The 23,437-nt window shown below is 40.1% G+C and overlaps 1 protein-coding gene across 1 annotated transcript in view; it reads left to right on the plus strand.

Moving 5' to 3' along the window:
- npr2 (natriuretic peptide receptor 2) overlaps positions 1-23,437 on the plus strand; it is a 108,952-nt gene that overhangs the window by 84,458 nt on the left and 1,057 nt on the right. Inside the window, exons 18-21 of the mRNA XM_052105133.1 lie at positions 7,406-7,474; positions 8,236-8,410; positions 10,658-10,756; positions 21,307-21,398. Coding sequence (XP_051961093.1) covers positions 7,406-7,474; positions 8,236-8,410; positions 10,658-10,756; positions 21,307-21,398 — 435 coding nt within the window. The remainder of the gene's footprint in view (positions 1-7,405; positions 7,475-8,235; positions 8,411-10,657; positions 10,757-21,306; positions 21,399-23,437) is intronic.

Here is a 23,437-nt window from a genome sequence, read left to right on the forward strand (position 1 = left end):
AGGCTACAATGTCACCCAGATGCAAAGATGACCTTAATGTAATGAATGCCCTAAATCAGGTGGTATCCTATACTTGTTCTGTCGTCTAGTGTTTTCCAGTAAAAAATATCTGAAAATCCTTGAGACAATATACATTTACTTAAAATTGCATAAGATGATAAGATTTGGCATCTTTTGCATCTTATCCCATTTGTTTTGCCTTGTTTTGAGCAAAAATCTCTACAAATTTGGTTCGATTTTTAGTGTGGAATCAGTGACTATGTTTACATGGACACCAGAAAGCGGGTTATTGCAAGAAAGCAGCATATTGCGTGAAAGCAGCGTTCTTGTTTACTTGCACTGTATAAGCGGAGTACCGTTTACTCCAATATATATGCGGCTCGGTCAGTAAGCAGCTTTCTCTAGAGCAAGGTAATTGCCCTATGACACTTGTGTAAATAACAAACATGGTATCTGAGAAAGACCTATTTTATTCTCCCTGATATCACAGAGTTTGTTTCCTTTCTATCGCGACCTGCAGCAGAAATGCACTACATTAGTGGGTTTTCCCTTTATTTAAAACTCCCCCAATGTACAATGTTTCCCCCAATGTACAAGCGCATTTACAAGAATGTGAGGGACCATCAGTATTTTACAGTGGTGTTTATAAATGGGTATAGTTCATAGTGTATGTGCTTTTCCCACTCTAGTCCAGAAATATTTTGTTGACATGTTGTTGGGATCCATCCTATGACGTTTGGGCATTCTTGTTTACATGAAGTTTCAGAATGCCGCTTTCTGAAAAACCCTGGAATATCCCTGTAACGCAGTTCAATGGAAAGGAGGAGGCGAGAACTGGCTTGGCAATATAAATAATATTTTAATGATAAACTGAAACAAAAGACAAAAACACACACACGACTGACATGCCCATAAACGATATTTCTCTCTCTCCCGCACCATCTTCCGCAGTCGGCCTTTATCCTTCTCAGAGGTTTCTGGGGGATGGCAGGGCTCTCCTCCATCCCTGGCAGCGGCTCCGTCTCTCCAGGTGGTCGGGGAGTCCAGTCCCCACTCGCCTTGTGGACGGCAGCAGCATCCGGGCGGTCGGTCACCGTGTCCAGTCCCCATCCCCTGGGTTGACGGCAGTGTCGAGGACTCCGTGACGGGCATCCCTCCTCCTTCCCGGATTTCGCCACCAGTGTAACGCAATTCAATGCAATTCAATGGAAAGGATAAACTGAAACAAAATACAAAAACACACACACATGACAGACATGCCCATAAACGATCTCTCTCTCCCGCACCATCTTCCGCAGTCGGCCTTTATTCCTCTCGGAGGCTTGATTAGCCTGATAAGGTACCGGGTGTGTAGAATCACGACCGGCCCCCGCCCTCCGCCCTGCCACAATCCATCTTTCTTAAGTGCATGTAAACATGTCAATGTCAGTGAGATTTCACACAAAATACAATTGTACTCACCCTCATGCCATCTCAAACTCATGATTTTCTTTCTTCTGTGGAAAACATAGTTATTTTGAAGAACACATAATGTATTTTTGTCCATACAATGTCAATGGGGTCCAAAGCTTTAAAGCACCAAAAAGGAATTAAAGGCAGCATAAAGGCAATTCCTATGATTTCTACGATTAATAAGATTCCTTTAAGTGAGAAACAGACCAAAATGTAAGCACTTATTCACTATAAATCTAGACATCTGGCCCGTTTGGAACATAGTGCAGGCTTCAAGATGGTGATGCTTTGGTGCTGCGTGCGATTGCCATGCACTCAATCCCGGTATTATTATACATCAATGAGCAGTGCTTTTTCATTTTCTAGTGTTTGCCATCAACTTTTTGGCGACTGTGGTACAAGTATGCCAAAGAAACTCAACCAGCAACTCTATCATTTTAACTTGTGTCTGCATTTTTAAAATAGCCCAGCTGGGCGTGAAAACCACAAACCTGCCAACTTCTGTCATGAACTCACCAAGCATTCTTCTCATTATACTAGTGAAGAATGTTTCTTTTCTGAACTAACACCTTATCCTAACCAGATGCAACACAATACGATATTCAGATGTATAAGATATATAAGACACCGCGATATTCATACACTAAAATGATGATAACTGACCATAAAATGTAGAAAACAGAGCTATCACAGATGGAACAGTCTGTTTATGGAACACAACTAATTTTCTCAGTGAAGCTGCCTATGAGCATACGCTTTCTACAGAAAACCAGAGGGGATAAACAAACAATCACAAACATACACAGGGCAAAGTTACTTTATGAATCAAGTGCAAATTCAGTCTGTTACCATTGTTTATGTTAACACGGTACTCCTGTTGTTATTTCGCCGATCTTCATGTAACAGGCAAGCAAAGAGAAAGCCAGAATGAGCCGGTCTCCCCTCTGCCATTTGTGTGTGTGTGTGTGTGTGTGTGTGTTTGACAGACCTCAGATTGAAGAGAAAGAGACCTCTAGCACAACATACGGTAGGTGTGTAACACCCTCTGCCTAATTCTAGTTGTTCTGTACTGGCTAGTAAGATGACGGCTTTAGTATACTGTTATGAGTATAATTTAAGTCCCGTTTGTTGACTGGGCTGCCTGGTGCAACATTGCAGAAATAGAAACCATTTAAAAAATAGAATGTCCTGTCGCTCGTCGCATGTTTCTATCACGGATAATAAGGACAAATACTCTGTTTAACATGGAAAAGGTACCTTTGTCATGTGCTGTCACATCTGGTTAGGACACGGTGTAAAGGTTTTGTTTAAATTTCACAAGCTGTTACAACAGTGGTCTGTGACTTTATACTGACACCTATCTGCGTGGATGTAGCATCACACAAAAGCAAAAATGTTCTCTTTGTTATGGCTTTATAAATGGGTTTATTAATGACTAATAATGCATAATGAATCATTGATATGCAGTTATAATAACATGAATACAAAGGGCAGCTTTCATCAATACTTGCAAAATGGAAAACATTTTATCATACATGTTTTAAACACTTAATAAATACACTTACTAATAATTACATTTATCAAAAATGCCCTAATATACCCTAAATGATGGTATATGTATATTAGTACCAATGCGTACTGCGGCACCATGTGCATCTCGGGACTCGAGTCTGAAGCCAGTGCTGAAGCAATCTCATATGCATCAACCAAAGTGGCGGAACCACCGCCAAGGACGCCATATACCCCAGGTGACTCTGAAACTGTTTCAGTGGGACCACTATTCTTCCCCTGAATGACTTCAGGCAATTCACCACCGACTGAGCATGCCCGCTCATGAGGTCATAGAGACTGTGTCCAACTCCATCCCGAGAAAAGAGATGCTCTGCACCGGGGAGAGCTTGCTCTTTTCCCAGTTGACATGAAGCATCAAGGTGTCTGAGTACCAGGTCCCTGTGCACACACAATAGATCTCGAGAGTGAGCTAGAATCAGCCAGTCGTTGAGATAATTGAGGATGTGGACAGCTACTTCCCTTAGCAGGGCTGGGAAAAGTCCTCAACAGTGTAGCCAAACAGTCCATCCTGAGAGTTGGGCATATCAGGAAAGCAGACCTTGTCGGCGTCGCTCATCTCTTCAAGGTTGAGCCAAATGTGGTGCTCCTGGACCACCATGGGGGACATCGCCCACCCGAGAGCCCGCGCCGTGACCTTTGTCGCCTGTAGGGTGAGATCGGTCACAGAGCGCAGCTCCTGCATCACTCCCAGGTCAGGACTACCCTCGTGCAGATCTTTCAGTGCCTTGGCCTGGTGGATTTGCAGGAGGGCCATGGCATGCAGGGTGGATGCTGCCTGTTCAGCGGCACTGTAAGCCACTGTAACAGGGACAATGTGAACTTACAGGCCTTGGACGGGAGCCTAGGCCGATTCCACCAGGTGGCAGCGTTTTGCAGGCACAGGTGCGCCGCAATCGCCTGCTCCACCTGAGGAACCTCCGTGCACCCCTTGGCCGCCCCACTATCGAGGGTAGTGAGAGCGGAGGAACTTGAGAATCGGGTCCGGACAGTAAAAGGTGCCCACGATGACTTTGTGAGCTCCACGTGCACCTTCGGAAAAAAAGGAACTGGGGTTGTGCCAGACACTGGGCTGTGTCTGGCACTCTGAGCCCAAGAACTAGACATCCAGCCATGAACGCTCCGGGCAGGGTGGAGGGTTCCACTCCAAGCATGGCCACCAGCTCCGCATTGGCCTCAGACAGGGTGATCGTACCAGATGGTGGGAGCCCAGCCGAGTCCTCCCCCTCTCCGATGCTGCGATCTAAATTAACTCAACTAGCAGAAAGGAGCATGCTAGGGAATGGGAGGTCCATGGGGATTCACCCGGCGAAAATGCTCCCATTGGAGTCCCCCAAATCGCCCCCACTGCTAACTGTCACTGTCTTTTGAATGTAGGCAGAAGAACCGGGGTGGGGAGCGATGTATTCTCTCTGAAGAAAGAAAGTCACCACCTCAACTTTGCCATGGTCATTTTCTCGCAGTGAGAACAACCGTTCACAAACGCTGTCCCAGCATGCCTGCGACCCAGAATAATCTGAAATAAGAACATATGCAAACAACAAATTTTAACTGTCATGTGAACTGTCATGATCGCACAGTTCAACAGCTGTTCAAAGACAACCAGCAGTTTTTTAGTGATTAATTTTATAGTATGACAACCTCATAATGAAGTTGGGCTCCATGTTTAATTAATAATCTTTTATGCTCTATGTATGTAAATGTATTTCTGTGTCAGGCCTCGTTCTGGGCGCATGTCCAAAGGGATGGGATGGGGGCAGAAAGTATTTTAATTTGAGGGATCCATTGGGAGCTCATGCAGAAACACATCAAAGCACTGATTCTCTCTGAAGCTTAATGGGAAATGCCAGAGCTGCAGACCCAATAGAGTATTATTATACATTCTTTTTGAGCTGAGTTTTGGGGGGCATTGTTGCAGAACTATTTCTGACAGGTTTTCATTACACCTAAAAAGGTGGGGTAAAAAGCTCTAGGGTGTCAGAGGAAGTCAAAAATGATTGAGTGAATGAACTAAACTGTTTGGAAATGAAACCATTTTCAAATGAAATTTCATCAGAAATTAAAAATGTTTTGTATCTCGGATAATTGCAAAGAAATCCTCCAATGGATGACACCACAATTGTTCTGCCAGTACTTCATTTTAATTATATTTAAATCCCTTTGCATATTTAATGTGGTTTAATAAAACAGATATTTTCATCTCTAAATGGATGAGCCCTTTTCAAAAGCACTATACAAACACCTGTGTATTGTAGATATTTCTCAGATTAATTATATAGCTATAAATCAAGTTTTTGAATATTTCTGAAATCTTATGTTGTTACTGTGTTTTATATAAGCAGTAAGGCTGTGTATTTCATACTCTGATTTACATCATACCTAACACCACTTAAAGGGGTCATGAAATGCTCTTTTTAAATATAGATTTATTATCTTCCCTGGGGTCAGTTAATGTTAGTAAGTTTTTTATTTTTTTTGTTTTCTTTTTAATTTACTTAAATATGATAATTAATCACCCTGTCACTGGCCCTCTGTCTTAAATGCTCTGTTTTGGCAAAAGTGCCTCCTTAAAACTTCAACGTAAATGCCCACTGTTCTGTTTGGTTAACATTGTGCAGCCTCTCAAATTTAGCCATATTTGAACCTCTTTCGGAAGAGAACAAGCTCTATAATATTATAAAACAACATTTCAGGGGTTACACAAAATGCACATCCAACACATTGCATCTGAATATATTAAACTGTTTATCTCAAACACAACTGTTAAAACTCACACCCTGTTTACACCGGACATGGGATTTGCTTTGCGTCAAAAGCAATAGAACCCATTATAATCAATGATGCTATCTATCATGGAAGTATCCATTGCGGCACATTGCATTGAGCAGACAGTAAACAGATGTCCGTTTCTAAGCACTGCACACGCTTGTGTTACTACCGCCAACAACACAAATAAACAGTTTAGAAAGTACGTGTGGACACGTCCGGTGTAAACAGGGTGTCAGCACTATAAACTAACAGTCATTACATTTGAAATATTCATGGATGAAACTGTTTACTTACTGTTTTGCATCGGGTCCAATAGTGGCATCCTTCACGAACAGTTCCTTTGCAAAGCTTGAATCATTTTATGACTGATTCACAAGCAGTCTACGCTGGTAGCCGAAAAAACTTGCAATCCACGCTGAAATATACTAAAGACACATCCACATACATAGTCTGCACGATGTGAAGTAAACTAGATGCACACATCCAGTATCCAGTATCATCCTGCACTGAAATTCACGTTGCCAAAAATGTATCTTATGGTCAAAGATCGCATACATCCAGCGCATGTTTTTATACACCAATAAATAAAAATAGAGCATATGGGCAAAATAATGCGTACATGATGCGTTTGAGCTCAAAACAGCAAGAGGCAGCAGCTGAATGACAGAGAACGGCTTCTCTGCTTCAGAGTTGTAACTTGACACCTACATCTTTTAAAAGCAGTCAATGCTTAAAGCGGTCAAAGATGTCTGTCTGTGCATGTTTAAAAAAAATTCAGAATTGAAAATAGTCCGGATGGGTCCCCTTTGTTGTTCAGGAATAGTGAGGCCACACTGGACCTGTCTGTCCTGCTATCACTCAGTTTACGAACTGAAGCACCAGTGGGAGGGGCAAAGGATGCGATGATTTTAAGTAAGCGTTGATGTATTTGTGCTGTAGAGGCGGTCATGAATTAATGGCCCCCTAGTGACCTAGGATAGCCGTGGAAGTATAGAACGAGGTGTTTTTGCTGCTTGGTTTCAATTGCATTCAATTTAATGCTTTTATTGCATTGGGGATTAAGTTAATTTGAGTTCTGAAATGTGCAGTATGTTTTTATAGTAGAAATACCTCTTATATGTCAAGGAAAATGTGATTCCTCATGACATGACCCCATTTCATTGGTGGAGCAAGTTAAATCATTCACAGTAAGATCAGGAACATGTATTAAGAATGTAAATACAGTCAATTTTGATTTAACCATGTATGGTGTTAAGGTTATAACTTTTTAGTTTTTAAGATTTATATGAAATATCTTATTAATCTGTAGTTCTTTAATTAAACATTCTTAATTCATAGTATGTATAATGTTTAAGAATGACTCAATTCAATTTGATGTACATTTGTTATGAAATTGAAATGCTTAAATCCTAAAAATAGGCTTCAAAATGTTTTGAGTGCATGATAAAATTACAACACATAGCTTTATAAACCTTATTGAAAAACATAATTTTACAGTTAGCATGATCTGATAAAGAAAGCTTAAGTATTTGATCATTGTAATGCTCATTTGCGTTCACAACACCAGTTCTTTCTGAAGAGTGTGCTCTTAATTGTCTTTTTTGCCTCTCATCAGGTGGTGACATTGCTCAATGATCTCTACACCTGCTTTGATGCCATCATTGATAATTTTGATGTATATAAGGTGAGTGGACTACTGCTGCACTGTGCTTTAATAGCAATGAGGTAATAAACAATTCTAACCACTTATAATGCTTACTTATTCATGGGTATACCTTTAAAGAGAATACTGCTTTATAGCACATACTATTACAAATGGAATTTGTTTTATATCAATTGTAATGTAGCTTCTGGAATAACTGGTTATGATTGGTCAATTGCAGCATTTGGTCAAATATTTTTGTTAAATGACTGCTAAACTGTAAAAATGACCATTGTCCCAGGCAACCGATTTCCACATAGCGCAGGTTTTTTGTCTCTGGTTTCAATCTGCAGTGCATTTTTTTCCATCATAATAAAATAATTTTGAATCAAATCCATTGATCATGTACATTTTTGTATTTATTTGGTGACACATCATGAGCAGTGTAATGTACAGTCAGCTGGTCTTTACCACAAAATAAACAGACAGGTCACATATCATACTGAAGTGGTTTATTCTGTGATATTGACTGGCTGACTGCGATGATGACCTGTCATTATCAGAGAATACATTTCCTTCAGGATGATAAGAGACCTGATTGTGATAATGACCAGTTTACTGTGCATTATTCCTCACTTATGAAAGCCTTGCTTAGAAGTAACTTTATGATTCACTATATTCACAGGCTTCAAAGAAAGTGTCAGTGAAACTTCCTTTAAACCTTTTAAAACTTTCATCAGCTTTTTTGCAAAGTAAAAATGCTTGTTTGATTTTGCAGATGACATGTCTTCCTCTTATTTAAGGTGGAGACTATAGGTGATGCATACATGGTGGTCTCGGGTCTGCCTGTGCGGAACGGGAAACTACACGCACAAGAGATTGCTGGCATGTCATTGGCTTTACTGGAAGAGGTTAAAACCTTCCAAATCAGTCACAGACCCAATGATCAGCTACGGCTGCGGATAGGAATCCACACAGGTACTGTTATTGTTGTGTCTATGTCTACCAACTTTTAAATCTATTGTTTGATGTTTTATGATGTGCTAATTATTATTTTTATTAATCTTAGACTTATTGCTGTTGATATATTTGTATTAGTAATGAGGAAAAAAAAAAAGGTGATCAATATAATGCTATGTAATCATGTGGAAAACTGTTTTATTTTTAATAGTAGCAAAGGCAAAGAGGGTCAAAAACAAAGAGGGTCAATTGTTTGGTATAATTTTAAAGAAAACTTTTGAAAAAAATGTATCGATATATATTATGATAAATTATGAGACTCTCAGCCTAAGAAACTGCTGAAAAATCACAATATAAGCTTGAGCCAAAAACTTTCTTTTTCAAAATTTTCTGATTTGACATATATCTCAGGGTGCAAATAAGGTAATTCTGAAAAAACTGCTTTTGATTTGTTCCCAAATCTTGAACCTGTAGTTGAGTAACATTTTGTAGTGATATGTCAAAGCAATCAAAAGTTACAAACATAATTTATCCTGGTGTCAAAACAATTACACATGCAAATACAACAATCAATGACTAAAGGTATGCTTTGTCTCCAAATCATGCAGGCATGAGTAACGAGATCTAATTCAGTTCCATTCTTTTTCATTTGAGCCATCATTGAGTCTGAGTTATGTACTTGACACCATCTCCTGTTTGCCATATGTAATTAGAGTGAACGATCCTCTCTGCCCACATTTGGATGTCTTTCACCTCTGCTTGCAGCAATCTGAATCCTAATATGATTGCTTTAGTGTTCCATGACACTGGACAATGTACTACATAATTTCCTGATCATCTGATCCAGGAACTTTTATGTGTTTTTAGCCAAATAGCACTATATGTGCTGTGTGCACAATGTGCTTCATGTGGATTATCTAATGATCTATGCATCTGATTTAACATAATATTGTAATTAATAATAAATAGTTCAAAAGCTAAATATGTGTTGAACTTAATAAAGACCTTCTTCATCATTGGCAATTGATATGACATATTTGCAGGCATGGTTTCCATTGTTTGTTGATAAATATCCAGTAGTGCACACGTTCATTTTCTGGGTCATTTAGATTGAATAGTGAACCTATAGAAAAGAACTGACTCAAATGAGTGTTTCATTTGTAAATCAGACATCATTACTTCTGATTCAAAACTGGCGACAGTAAACACATAGTTCAGGGCATGCTGTAGTGGTGTAGCTTTTGTCAATGCAACCACCTTGCTACTGAGAAATGTTGCTAAGCTAATAGCTTCGCTATTTGTTGCGAAGCTACTGCCCATCACTGCATTTAGCACCAAAAGTTATTACATTTAGGGCCTTTATTACATATAGGACCAACAGTTATTACATTTTGGGTCTTTACATGATCTTTATGATGCCCATACAAGGCATTTGAATTACATCTTTCTAGTTGTCAGATTAAGCCTAACCGGTTTAAAATTGTGCATGTAAACGCACTCATTAAGATCTTTACTTAAACTTTAGAGAAGTCATATAAGAGCTTGACATTAATTTTTTTGCTCACTGGCCACTGTGGCTATGGTTGTGGCTAGCCACTCAGCATTTTCACTAGCCTCACAAAAAAATTTATGTCCATTATCATGTTGGTGCTACATAGACAGTCAGTGCAATACATTAGTTATTTGGCTGGATCATATAGTTATTTGGCTGGATCATATCGTAGCAGTATCACATTGACTTAATTTTATTATTGAGATTACTAGTGTTTTTTTCCCCCTCAAAACAACAATCTGAGATGCAGAAGGCTCCATTTGTTTTGTATATAATTTCCTGTCTAGGAAAATCAAATGAGATATTAAAGAGGTCTCGATTGTGATTTTGTCTTTTCAATTGGGTACACAAGCAGCTGTGTGCTGTAGATTTCTCCATTCAAGGCTGACATTTACAGAATTTATATTTTCTGTCTCTGGAAAACTTCTCTCTCGCTCTTAGTCAAATACTAATCCTCTTCCCGCTGTTACAGTGGTCCAGCATGTTTCCACTGCAGGATCTGTGTACATTATTCTCAGTCTCTGTGTACAAAAATAGATGTGCATTTCAGATGATTAAGTAAGAAGCTTCAGCCAGATATGATCTGATCACTGCCTGTTGTTCTGAATCTGTTTATGTTTCAACCAGTCAGGATGCGTTAGGAATGTTTATAAGTAGGTACATGGAGTCCTGCAGTGAATTAATCCCCCTCTCTGCTGCATGTGTGTGTACAGGGCCTGTCTGTGCTGGTGTAGTGGGTCTTAAGATGCCTCGGTACTGTTTATTTGGAGACACTGTCAACACAGCATCCCGCATGGAGTCTACAGGGGAAGGTGGGTGACAGAAATACATTTCTGATCTTTGTTCAAGATGTCAATTTTGTTCAAATCTTTTGTGAGACAGTTTATAAGGTCAATAACTGGTAGGGGTCATTACTAGATAACTAGGGGCATTGAACTTAGTGTGCTGCTTTTCTGTCTCCTGCCTACATAGACAGCTGTCTTCTATGACAGCATCCTTACTGAAATGATGCCTCATAATAGAGTGATTTGGAACACTTTACAAAGACGTCAGCGCCGTGCGTCATTCAAATATCGCTCATCTTGCACAACGCATTTCAGTAGAGGTGACGCGAGAGGAACAACACATTACTCTAATGAGCATAAATACGCATAGTACACACACATTTTGGGTGAAATTGTCAGTTTTATAATAACATTATTTACACTGCATTCAGAAAGTATTCAGACTTTTTTTTTTTACACACATTTTTCAAATTTTGTTATGTTGCTGCCTTGTGCTAAAATGCTTTGAATTATTTTATAATTTTTTTCCACATCAATCTACACTCCATACCCCCATAATGACAATGCAAAACCAAGGACATTCACAGAGTTGTCCCTAAACCACTCTTGCGTTGTCTTGGCTCTGTGCTTAGGGTCATTGTCCTGTTGAAAGGTGAACCTTTGGCCCAGTCTGAGGTCCTGAGTGCTCTGGACCAAGTTTTCATTAAGGATACCTCTGTATTTTTCTGCATTCAGCTTTTCTTCAACCTTGATAAGTCCCCCAGTCCTTGCCGCTGAAAAACACCCCCACAGTATGATGCTACCAATACCAAGTTTGACCGTAGGGATGGTATGTGATGAGCGGTGCCTGGTTTCCTCCAGACATAACGATTGGAATTTAGGCCAAATAGTTCAGTCTTTGTTTAATCAGATCAGAGAATCTTGTTTCTCACAGTCTGAGGGTTCTATAGGTGCTTTTTTATGTGTTGTGCTCGGAGGAGAGATAAAGCCCTGATCAGTGGAGTGTTGCAGTGAAGTTTGTCCTTCTGCAAGTTTCTCCCATCTGCACAAATTATCTCTGGAGCTCAACCTGAGTGACCATCTGGTTCTTGGTCACCTCTCTTACCAAGGGCCTTCTCCCCCGATTGCTTCGTTTAGCCAGGCGGCCAGCTCTAGGAAGAGTCCTGGTTGTTCCAAACTTCTCCAATTTAAGAATAGTGGAGGCCACTCTGCTCTTGGGAAACTTCAATGAGGCCAAAAACATTTTTGTTGCCTTCCCAAATCTGTGCCTCGACACAATTTCTGAGCTCTGCATGCAGTTCCTTTGACCTCATGGCTTTGTTTTTGCTCTGATATGCATTTTCAGCTGTGAGACCTTATATAGACAGGTGTGTGCCCTGTATGTGTCCAGGTGTATGTCCAACCAATTGGATTTGCCACAGGTGGACTCCAATCAAAGCATAGAAACATCTCAAAGATAATCCAGAGAAATGGGATGCACCTGAGCTAAATTTCAAGTTTCATAACAAAGGGTCTGAATACTTTAATACATTTGCAAAGGTATCAAAAATCTTTTACATTTTTTTGCTTTGTAATTATGGGGTATGGAGTGTAGAGTGCTGTGAAAAAGAAAATAATAAGGCTGCAACATAACAAAACTGTATATAGCATCTTTTAGCAATTCAGCACAAAGTGCGTCACAAAACATAAAATCAAAACACACTCAGTAAAACACAAGGTAAAACAAAAAATTACAAAGTAGTAAAAGCTTATACAAATTAGTTTTTAAATGAGACTTGAAAACATTCACAAATTCAGCAGATCTGTTATCCCAGGGCAGGCTGTTCCATAATCTCCGGGCCTTCACTAAAAATTCTCTGTCACCTTTAATTTTATATCTGGATCTTGGAACAGCCAACAGTTCACGACAAGAATATCTAAGAGGTCTAACTTTTTCATAAGGTCTTAAAAGTTCTGCTAAATAATCTGGCGCCAACCCATGTTACTTACAGTATATGTAATGAATAAAATCTTAAAATCAACCCTAAAATGAATGGGTAACCAATGTAAAGAAGTTAAAACCGGAGAAATGATTAAAAGACCTAGTTCGTGTCAAAAGTCTAGTTGCAGTATTTTGCACTGATTGTAGCCATGCTAAAGTGTTATTGAATTAAAGTTGAAAGCAGGGTATTTCAATAATCTAGGTGAGACAAAATAAAAGCATTAATAAGCTTCTCTGTATCCCTAAAACTTAAAAACTGTCTCACCTTGGAAATGTTCCTTAACAGATAAAAAAATTAAAAGACTGAACTAACTTCCTGACGTGGATATTCAAAATATAAATTTGTGTCAAAATAGATGCCCACATTTCTCACCACCTGATTAAGTGCAGACTCAATCTAAATGTTTTAACCATGACCGATTATGACTACCTCTGTTTTACCAGAATTTAATTGCAGAAAATTACATGTCATACATTTCTTTATATCAGCATATTTTTTATACACTCTTGAAGAACATTTAAACTTGACAGATCATTGTGATTCAATTACAAATATAACTGTGGGTCATCTGTATAGCAATGAAAAATTATGTTGTGTTTTCGAATCACAGAACCAAGAGCTAACATTTATAGAGAAAACTAAATTGGCCCTAACAGGGATCCTTGTAGAACACCACAATTTATTGTTGATGAGGAGGACATCTCATCCCCAACAAACACTGCAAATGTCCTATTTGTCAAATAGGAAACAAACCAGTCTATGATATAAAAAAAAAACAAAAAACATGTAGATACTTCTCAGTATTGAATGTATTAGAAGGATATTTATAGTCAGAATTTCTTTTGCTTCGTCCACCATCTTGGATTTATTTTTCTGCCGAGCTCATCACAGTGCATTCTGGGATCACCTACCAGGGGATGGGTACATACTGTATGGTGCTACTTTAAAATTAGATTAAAATTAGGCAGCATAATTAAGATAACTACTTTTTGGAACAGCCTTCACGTCGGGAGGGCACCTATGATGTCTTAAAATGCTGCCTTCGGAGGAAGCTCACTAGGATTTGGAACAGACCCTGCATCTTTTTGGTGCTGTGAGAACATTGTTCTATTTCTTTGAGCATCCCAAACATCCGATACAGCAACATAAGCTTCTTTTCCACCATTGGGTCAATCGTTTCTGAGCACAGTGAGGAGTGGTTCCAGTAGCATTCTCTACGATTATAAACCATTCTCGGCATGGATTTCTCAAGGTAACTCATTTGTTTCTAGGTAGATGGCAAAGAACGCTATTATGAGGTTATTAAAATAAAAACTTTAAATATTGTGTGTTTAGTGTCATCATGCTATTTTGGTGATGATTTAACTTGTAGGTCTATTGTTCATAATTTTTCAGCATGCCTTTTTTTCAAGGAAGTAAATTATGCTAGCTAGCTCATTAAAACTCATGTAATACAGTTGAAGTCAGAAATTTACACACACACCATTGCTAAATACATTTAAACTCAATTTTTCACAATTCCTGACATTTAATTGTGGAAGACATTCCCTGTCTTAGGTCAGTTAGGATCACTACTTTATTTTAAGAATGTGAAATGTCAGAATAATATTAGAGTGAATGATTTATTTCAGGTTTTCTTTCATTCATCACATTCCCAGTGGGTCAGAAGTTTACATACACTTTGTTAGTATTTGGTATCATTGCCTTTAAATTGTTTAACTTGGGTCAAACATTTTGAGTAGCCTTCTACAAGCTTCTCAAGTTGCTGGAATTTTGGCCCATTCCTCCTGACAGAACTGGTGTAACTGAGTCAGGTTTTTAAGCCTCCTTGCTCACACATGCTTTTTCAGTTCTTCCTACAATCGGATTGATGTCACTCCAATACCTTGACTTTGTTGTCCTTAAGCCATTTTACCACAACTTTGGAGGTATTCTTGGGGTCATTGTCCATTTGGAAGACCCATTTGCGACCAAGCTTTAATTTCCTGGCTGATGTCTTGAGATGTTACTTCAATATGTCCACATAATTTTCCTTCTTCATGATGGCATCTATTTTGTGAAGTGCACCAGTCCCTCCTGCAGCAAAGCACCCCCACAACATGAGGCTGCCACCCCCATGCTTCACGGTTTGGATTGTGTTCTTCGGCATGCAAGCCTCACCTATTTTCCGCCAAATAACAATGGTCATTATGGCCAAAGAGTTCTATAGTTTTATTAGACCAGAGGACATTTCTCCAAAAAGTAAGATCTTTGTCCACATGTGCACTTGAAAACTGTAGTCTGGCTTTTTTATGGTGGTTTTTGGAGCTGTGGCTTCTTCCTTGCTGAATACTCATTTTTTCTGTGGATATAGATACTTGTCTACCTGTTTCCTCCAGCATCTTCACAAGGTCCTTTGCTGTTATTCTGGGATTGATTTGCATTTTTCGCACCAAACTATCTTCATCTCTAGGAGACAGAATGTTTCTCCTTCCTGAGTGGTATGATGACTGCATGGTCCCATGGTGTTTATACTTGCATACTATTCTTTGTACAGATGACCGTGGTACCTTCAGGCTTTGGAAATTGCTCCCAAGGATGAACTAGACTTGTGGAGGTCCACAATTGAGGTCTTGCCTGATTTCTTTAGATTTTCCTATGATTTCAAGCAAAGAGGCACTGAGCTTGAAGGTAGGCTTTAAAATACATCCACAGGTACACCTTCAATCTGGAATTTTCCAAGCTGTTTAAATGCACAGTTAACTTAGTGAATGTAAACTTCTGACCCACTGGAATTGTGAGATAGTCAATTAAAAGTGAAACAATCTGTCTGTAAACAATTGTTGGAAAAATTACTCATGTCATGCACAAAGTAGATGCCCTAAACTATAGTTTTGCCAAGTACTATAGTTTGCTAATATGAAATCTGTGGAGTGGTTAATCAATTCAGCCTAAGTGAATGTAAACTTCTGACTTTAACTGTATATCATTATATTACTCGTATAATATTATGTTAATAAATGTCCTATTTTAGCTAGTCTGGGAACTGTTTCCTTTCTGTCTGTTCATGTCCGGTGGCATACACAACCCCTTAGAACCTCTAACCTTTTTCTCTTTGCAACATGCAACGTGCCTGTCCTGTGCTTTAGCAGAGTAAAATCTAGGTTAAAAAGCTGTCCTAAAAACTGGAATATGCGATCATTCTCCATAGCTCATGCCTTCACCAACTGATGTATCTGTTACATACATTCAAGATCCACAGTGGAAAAATAAATCATAACTGTGCCAACTGGCCTAGGCTGCGTTTCTCAAAAGCATTGCAAGCTTAAGCTGATTGTAGAGACCATTGGCAGCAATGGTTTTTATGATCTACATAGGCTTACGATGCTTTTGGGAAACGCTGCCCTGGATCAGCACAGAATGCCACTGTTTCACAATGAGAACTGTTTGGCCCAATGGTGGAAAAGTGGCTATAGAATGGTATGAGTTTGGGACGGGACTATTGTGGCCTTCAAGTGGCGTCGGAAATATCGTAAATCTGAGTTCCGAGCACATGAATCATTCAGGAATGAAATGTTATGGGGGCTGTATTTTTTAATATATATTTATTTAATTATATTGTACAGCAATAATATGAATTTTAAAAGGAGACTCATTTAATTGGTATTTATTTTTATATCATAATGTTGCAGCCTTTTAGTGGCACGGAAGCCCACGAGAAATATACAGACTCTCGCGATGGCCTATCCGACCCTGATGACATCGGCCAAAAAGGAAAGTAATTTTGAAGGTGGAGCAAGTTATTGTATTTTGGAACAACATGCACCAATGACCTGTTCACTGGAAGACCAGGCATTTCTACTGTATTAAGAAAGTAAATAGGGTCCTATTTGATTTCAAGTTGACTTTAACCTCAGATATAATATGAGCTTTATATGTATTTCACCCATCTGCAAGGAACAGCTGTTCATGAGACTTACCACATGTATCGGCTTACATTCCACTTCCTGAGCTTTGCTTTATGTACTCATTAATAATTAGTGACAGTGACACTCAAACTGCATCCTTTGTGATTTAGAGCATGCAATAATCTGGATAATAATGGATCATAGTGCACACTTATCCATAAGGATCAGTGACTACACCCTATGGTGCTTGTTTACAGACTAGGTCTTCTACGTTTTGACAGCATAATGTTGATCTTTTAGGACAGATTGCCCATTTCATGGGCTCCATATTTGTAGTGTCTGTCATTCTTAAGTATGGTGAATCATCAATCGTTCATCAAGCATGGTGTCTTATGTCACTCACAGCTGTGCACTTACAGTAATTGTCTGTGGCTCTTAAAGGAATAGTTCACTGAAAAATGTAAGTTCTAAAAATGTACCCACCCCCATGTTGCTGAAACCCTGTATGATTGCTTCTCTTATGAGGAACACATATGGAGATATTTTAAAGAATGTTCATGCTGCTCTTTTTCCACACAACGAAAGCATATGCGAGAGGTTGTCAAACTCCAAAATAGCTAAAAAATATTCAGAGTCTTCTGAAGCCATACGATAGCTCTTGGCTAGTCTCATTCATGCTTGCAAATATTCAAACTTGCTATGTCAAGACGTGTGTGTTCTTATTGTCTTGTCTGGACGCATGTGCAAATGTGCATGAAAATTTAGAGCTGCAGAAGCGGTGGGGCTGGGTGAAATGGCCAAAAGAATTATCACAATATTTTTTTTTCATATAGTTCGTTATTGATATTTATCATGATATACATTTCATACCATTAATGGGGGCGGAAATGCATTCCACATATTTGTTAGACCTCAAGAATGAATTAAACATAACTTTTTACAAGTAAACTAATAGGTTAAGCTAGTACAATCAGTTTAGGATTTAATCCTACAGAAGGTGCGTGATGTCTTTTTGATAAGATTTCGTCGATTTCATCATCTTCAACTGATGTTTGTCAGCACAAAGAATTGGTGTTGGTAATGCACCATAAGCTGGAATGCCAAATGACAATAAACATCACAAGAAGAAACACTTTCTTGCCTGTGACAGCATCATGGATTATGAATAGATGTTTAAATAAATTGTACATAAATAAACGTGGTGATGTCAGAGTTGTTTTTTATTCAGTCGATAGCTGTATTCAGGGTTGGGGAGTAATGAAATACATGTAATGGGATCACGTATTTAAAATACAAAATATAAGTAACTGTATTCCACTACAGTTATTATTTATATCACTGGTAATTAGAATAAAGTTACATTCAAAAAGTATTTTGATTACTGAAGAGATTACTTTGCATTTTATTGACATTTGTTTCATTTAATATTTAGTCCTTTCAGATGGAAAACATTTATACATATAAATGATGCAATCCAAAGTGCATTTGAACGGTGGTAAAAACACTTTCTTATGATGTGTTACATTCATATTCATTGTAGATTTTCCAATAAATATCAATATAATTTTATCACTCAGCCCTTGGTAGATGGAAAGATTTTAAGCCATTTTAAATTGATATTTTATCTGTTTGTCTGTCTGGTCTGTTTTTTCCCCCCAAAATTTGCTTTTTTGCTCTTTTTAGACCTTTACATCTCCAGTCATCAATGCAATGTACTATATCTATTTTCCTGGGCAAACAGTGGAAAAGGGGGGTGTGGGGTCATCCACAATGCTGGTTGCTTTGCGGATGCACTGTTTTTTGTAAATGTCTTTGATGGAGGGAAGAGAGACCCCTATGATCTTCTCAGCTGTCCTCACTATCCTCTGCAGGGCTTGGCGGTCCGAAACGGTGCAAGTCCCAAACCAGGCAGTGATGCAGCTGCTCAGGATGCTCTCAATAGTCCCTCTATAGAATGTAGTGAGGATGGGGGGTGGGAGATGTGCTTTCCTCAGCCTTCGAAAGAAAGTAGAGCCGCTGCTGGGCTTTCTTGGCAATAGAGCTGGTGTTGAGGGACCAGGTGAGGTTCTCCGCCAGGTGAACACCAAGGAATTTGCTGCTCTTGACGATCTCCACAGAGGAGCCGTCGATGTTCAGCGGAGAGCGGTCACTCTGTGCTCTCCTAAAGTCAACAACCATCTCTTTTGTTTTGTCCACATTCAGAGACAGGTTGTTGGCTCTACACCAGTCCGTTAGCCGTCGCACCTCCTCTCTGTATGCTGACTCATCGTTCTTGCTGATGAGACTCACCACGGTCGTGTCATCGGCGAACTTAATGATGTGGTTCGAGCTGTGCATTGCTGGACTGAGCACACAGCCCTGGGGGGGCCCCAGTGCTCAGTGTGGTGGTGGTGGAGATGCTGTTCCCGATCCGGACTGACTGAGGTCTGCCAGTCAGGAAGTCCAGGATCCAGTTGCAGAGGGAGGTGTCCAGGCCCAGCAGGTTCAGCTTTCCAATCTGAGGAATTATTGTGTTGAATGCTGAGCTGAAATCTATGAACAGCATTCTAACGTATGAGTCCTTTTTATCTAGGTGGGTTAGGGCCAGATGGAGGGTGGTGGCGATGGCGTCGTCTGTTGAACGGTTTGGACGAAACGTGAACTGCAGTGGGTCTAGTGAGGGGGCAGCTGGGTCTCAATGTGCGTCATGACAAGCCTCTCGAAGTACTTCATGATGATGAGTGTGAGTGCGACAGGATGGTAATCATTGAGGCAGGACACTGAAGATTTCTTTGGCATGGGGACGATGGTGGTGGCCTTGAAGCACGTTGGAATGACGGCGCTGCTCAGAGAGATGTTGAAGATGTCGGTAAGAACATCTGCCAGCTGGTCTGCACATCCTCTGAGCACTCTGCCAGGAATGTTGTCTGGTCCAGCAGCCTTCCGTGGGTTGACTTTACGTAGAGTTTTCCTCACATCAGCCATGGTAAGACATAGCACCTGATCGTTCAGCACCTGTGCTTCAAACCTAGCGTAGAAGTCGTTCAGCGCATCTGGAAGGGAGGCATCTTTGTCACAGGCAACTGATGTTGTCCAGTAGTTGCTGATGGCCTGGATGCCCTGCCACATGCGCAGCATGTTGCCGCTGTCTTGGAAGTGACTGTGGATTCTCTGGGCATGTGCGCACTTTCCCTCTCTGATGGCCCGAGACAGTTTGGCCCTCGCTGTTCTTAGGGCAGCCTTGTCGCCTGCTCTGAAGGCGGAGTCTCGGGTCCTCAGCAGCGCACACACCTCCACAGTCATCCACGGCTTCTGGTTGGAGCGTGTGGTGATGGTCTTGGAGAAGGTGACATCATCAATGCACTTGCTGATGTAGCTGGTCACTGATGCTGTGTATTCCTCCATGTTGGTAGAGCCGCCATATGTTGCAGCCTCCCTGAACATGCACCAGTCAGTACACTCAAAACAGTCCTGAAGAGCAGAGATGGCTCCTGCTGGCCAGGTTTTCACATGCTTCTGGAGCGGTTTTGTGCTTCTGATGAGCGGTCTATATGCTGGAATTAGCATAACAGAGATGTGGTCTGAGTAGCCGAGGTGGGGGCGGGGCTCCGCCCGGTACGCGCCTGGGATGTTTGTGTAAACAAGCTCAAGCATGTTCACTCTTCTCGTTGCAAAGTCCACATACTGATGGAATTTAGGGAGCACTTTCTTGAGATTCACATGGTTGAAATTTTCGGTGACAATAAACAGTCTGTCAGGGTGAGCGTTCTGCAGTTCGCTCATAGCCTCATACAGTTCACAGAGCGCTTCCTTAGCATTAGCGCTGGGGGGAATGTAAACTCCGGTTAGAATAACAATGCTGAATTCCCGTGGTAAATAAAAAGGTCTGCATCTAACAGTCACAAGCTCCACCAGCGATGAGCAGTAACTAGAGACTAGCATAGAGTTATTGCATAATTCCGTGTTGATGTAAACACACAAGACACCACCGCGAGTCTTACCGCACAGAGCTGCATTTCTGTTGGCACGAAACGAGGCGAGCCAGTCTAGCTGAATGGCGGCATCCAGAACTCTGTCGCTGAGCCACGTATCCATGAAAACAAAGACGCAGCAGTCTCTAAGCTCAGGCTGCGTAGTCTGCTGGAGTCGGATGTAGTCCAGTTTGTTGTCCAGGGAGCAAACATTTGAGAGCAGGATAGACAGGAGAGCCAGCCGGCTAGGGTTTGTTTTTAGCCTAGCATGGACCCCGCTTTTGCTTCCTCGCACACTGCTTACGACGTCCCCTCCCCCTGGCACCGGCATCAGGTAACGCCGAGGACTGGAGGCCTGGTCTCCGCAACAAGCCGAGTATGCGTAGCAACTCCTGCAGATCATCATGCAGCTTGGTTGTTGCATGAATCTTCTATTTTAACAGTGTCTGGCGATGGTAGACACAAACACCGGTTGCTCTGATGTCCATGTGCCGTAAAAGTCGGGCTAAGTGACAAAAATAGTACCATTTTGGATCCGGAGTGGCCGCTGCGTGCTACCGTGCTAGTTGATCTTGGATCAACTAGATATATTCACTTTCACTGTATGGAAAAGAGCAGCATGATCATCCTGCAAAATAGTTATTTGTTATTGCACATATGAAAGAGGGTCTTATGGATTTTGAACAACATAAAGGTGAGTAAATGATGATATAACATTTTTGGTGAACCATACATTTAAACAATTATTTCCTCCACAGCTCTGAAGATACATGTGTCTTCAGCCACCAAAGAGGTGCTGGATGAGTTTGGCTACTTCGAACTAGAGCTGCGAGGAGACGTGGAAATGAAGGTATGGAGTTCCAATTAAGCATGCTTGGAGAAGTGATTAACCATATATATAATGAGAATTTTTTCTCATAAATAATTTCAGCCACAATAGTTCGGAACCAATCCTTAAGGATCCTGGGGGCCTGGATAATTGGAAATGGGAAATGGGAATGGAACGCTTTGACGTGAATCATGAATGCAGCTTCACAATTGCTGTAATTAAGTGGACAGCCACAGTATTACGGCAGATTAATACAGTAGAGGATAAGAGTTAATGGGAAATTTACATTTAGTCATTTAGCAGATGTTTTTAACCAAAAATGACTTACAAAGGAGGAATATAACAAGCAATTAGAATTTTCTTTTTAGATCCCAAATTAAGACAAAACAAATAAAAACTTTGAAGAAATCAAATTTTTTTCAACAAATCTTTCAGGATATATTTATTTTTAGTATATTTAGTTTTTAGCCGGAGCATAACCTGAATCTTCTCCTCTCATCTACCAGTGATGCATGATTCAACTTCCTGCATCTACTACCTGCACAGATATCAACAGCACAACTGGGTTGTAGGTTGCCAGTTTGAGGTCACAAATGGGTTGAAATTTGTATGATGTGTCGATTGTGTGAGTAGGACACGTTTCATACAAGATCTGGCAACTGGACAACCTTATATTCAACCTTATATAACGTTATATTCATATAACGAGGTTTGGGCCATACAAATTACAGGAGTTTCCCGGGAGAAATAACAAATCTGGAGGGGGGCGGGAGATGAGTGTGAAACATGGGAGAATCCTTGAAAAAATCCTTGAAAAAAAAAAAAAAGTGTTGACAGGTATGCCACACACAGCAACCCCATGATTTCTCAAAGAACTCTCCAATAGCAAGACATTATTCCAGAAAATACAAGATGATTCTGATAAAGATTACACAATGTCCAATAAGGTTTAAGAAATGTAAGACTTCTAGTCTCAAAAAAACTGTAGGAATTTCAACAGGTTTTTCCAGTAGAATCTTATTTGAGTCTAAACAATTGTGATTTGACCTATTAAGATGCTTTAGGATTGGTTCCAAATTAGGTTTTCTGGACGGTGTGCAATGTTTTGGGTATCAAAATGCACATAATATCAGGCTGTCTGTGTATTTTTTGGGCAGAATATTTTTTATAATTATATACATATAATTTCTTCTTTTCCCACATGTCAATTTCTGCGGAACTGTAACCTCTTGTAAATAAAATGTAATTAAATGCTGTGAAATCTTTTTTGTAAAAATTTTAATGATGTTTCTTTGTGTTAATGTTGGCCTGTTGCACTCATCTGAGTCTTAAAATGATGTGTGAAATGGCAAACGTTGGTCATCGGTGTAGGGATAGCTGAATGATCTTAGATGGACCATTTCCACCATACTGTTTAAACACACGCCACAGTGCCAGAGCCCTTCTACCAAGAAGAGCCTACAAGCTTAGCATAAAACGGCATAATGCGGTGGTTCCATAGACATTCTATGGGCGGAACTGTCTTAACACGCTAGTTGACTGTTATGCTCTCTCCTATGATAGAGCTGCAGAGGTTATCTCAGTAAATAAAGAATCTCTGATAGCGCTTCTCTGTCAGTGATAAAATGATTGAGAATGGAGCTCTTAACACTAATTGATGTACAAAACAAGCCCAGATGGGACTTATGATAGAAATAAAGTATTTTTCAGCCTATGTAAGGCACATTTTAATTACCCCAGAAGCACACCAAATCCTAACTATCACCAAAATGCAGAATGAGACATTTTTGTTTGCAAGCGTTGTTCATGGTGAGTTCAAAGCCGTGCACGATGCTGGCATTGCTGCTTTGACGTGTATCATGAATGCAGCTTCACAATTGCTGTAATTAAGTGGACAGCCACAGTATTACAGCAAATTAATACATTGGAGGATAAGAGTTAAGGGATTTCAATCCCATTGCAATATATATGAAACCTACGTGGGGACTAGTGCTTTCAGTTAGTCAAACTCACACTTAGACTTTAGGAAATGTTTAATGTTACTTGAATTTGTGATATTT

This window comes from Xyrauchen texanus, chromosome 3 (assembly GCF_025860055.1).
Source record: "Xyrauchen texanus isolate HMW12.3.18 chromosome 3, RBS_HiC_50CHRs, whole genome shotgun sequence".
NCBI classification, from domain to species: Eukaryota; Metazoa; Chordata; class Actinopteri; order Cypriniformes; family Catostomidae; genus Xyrauchen; species Xyrauchen texanus.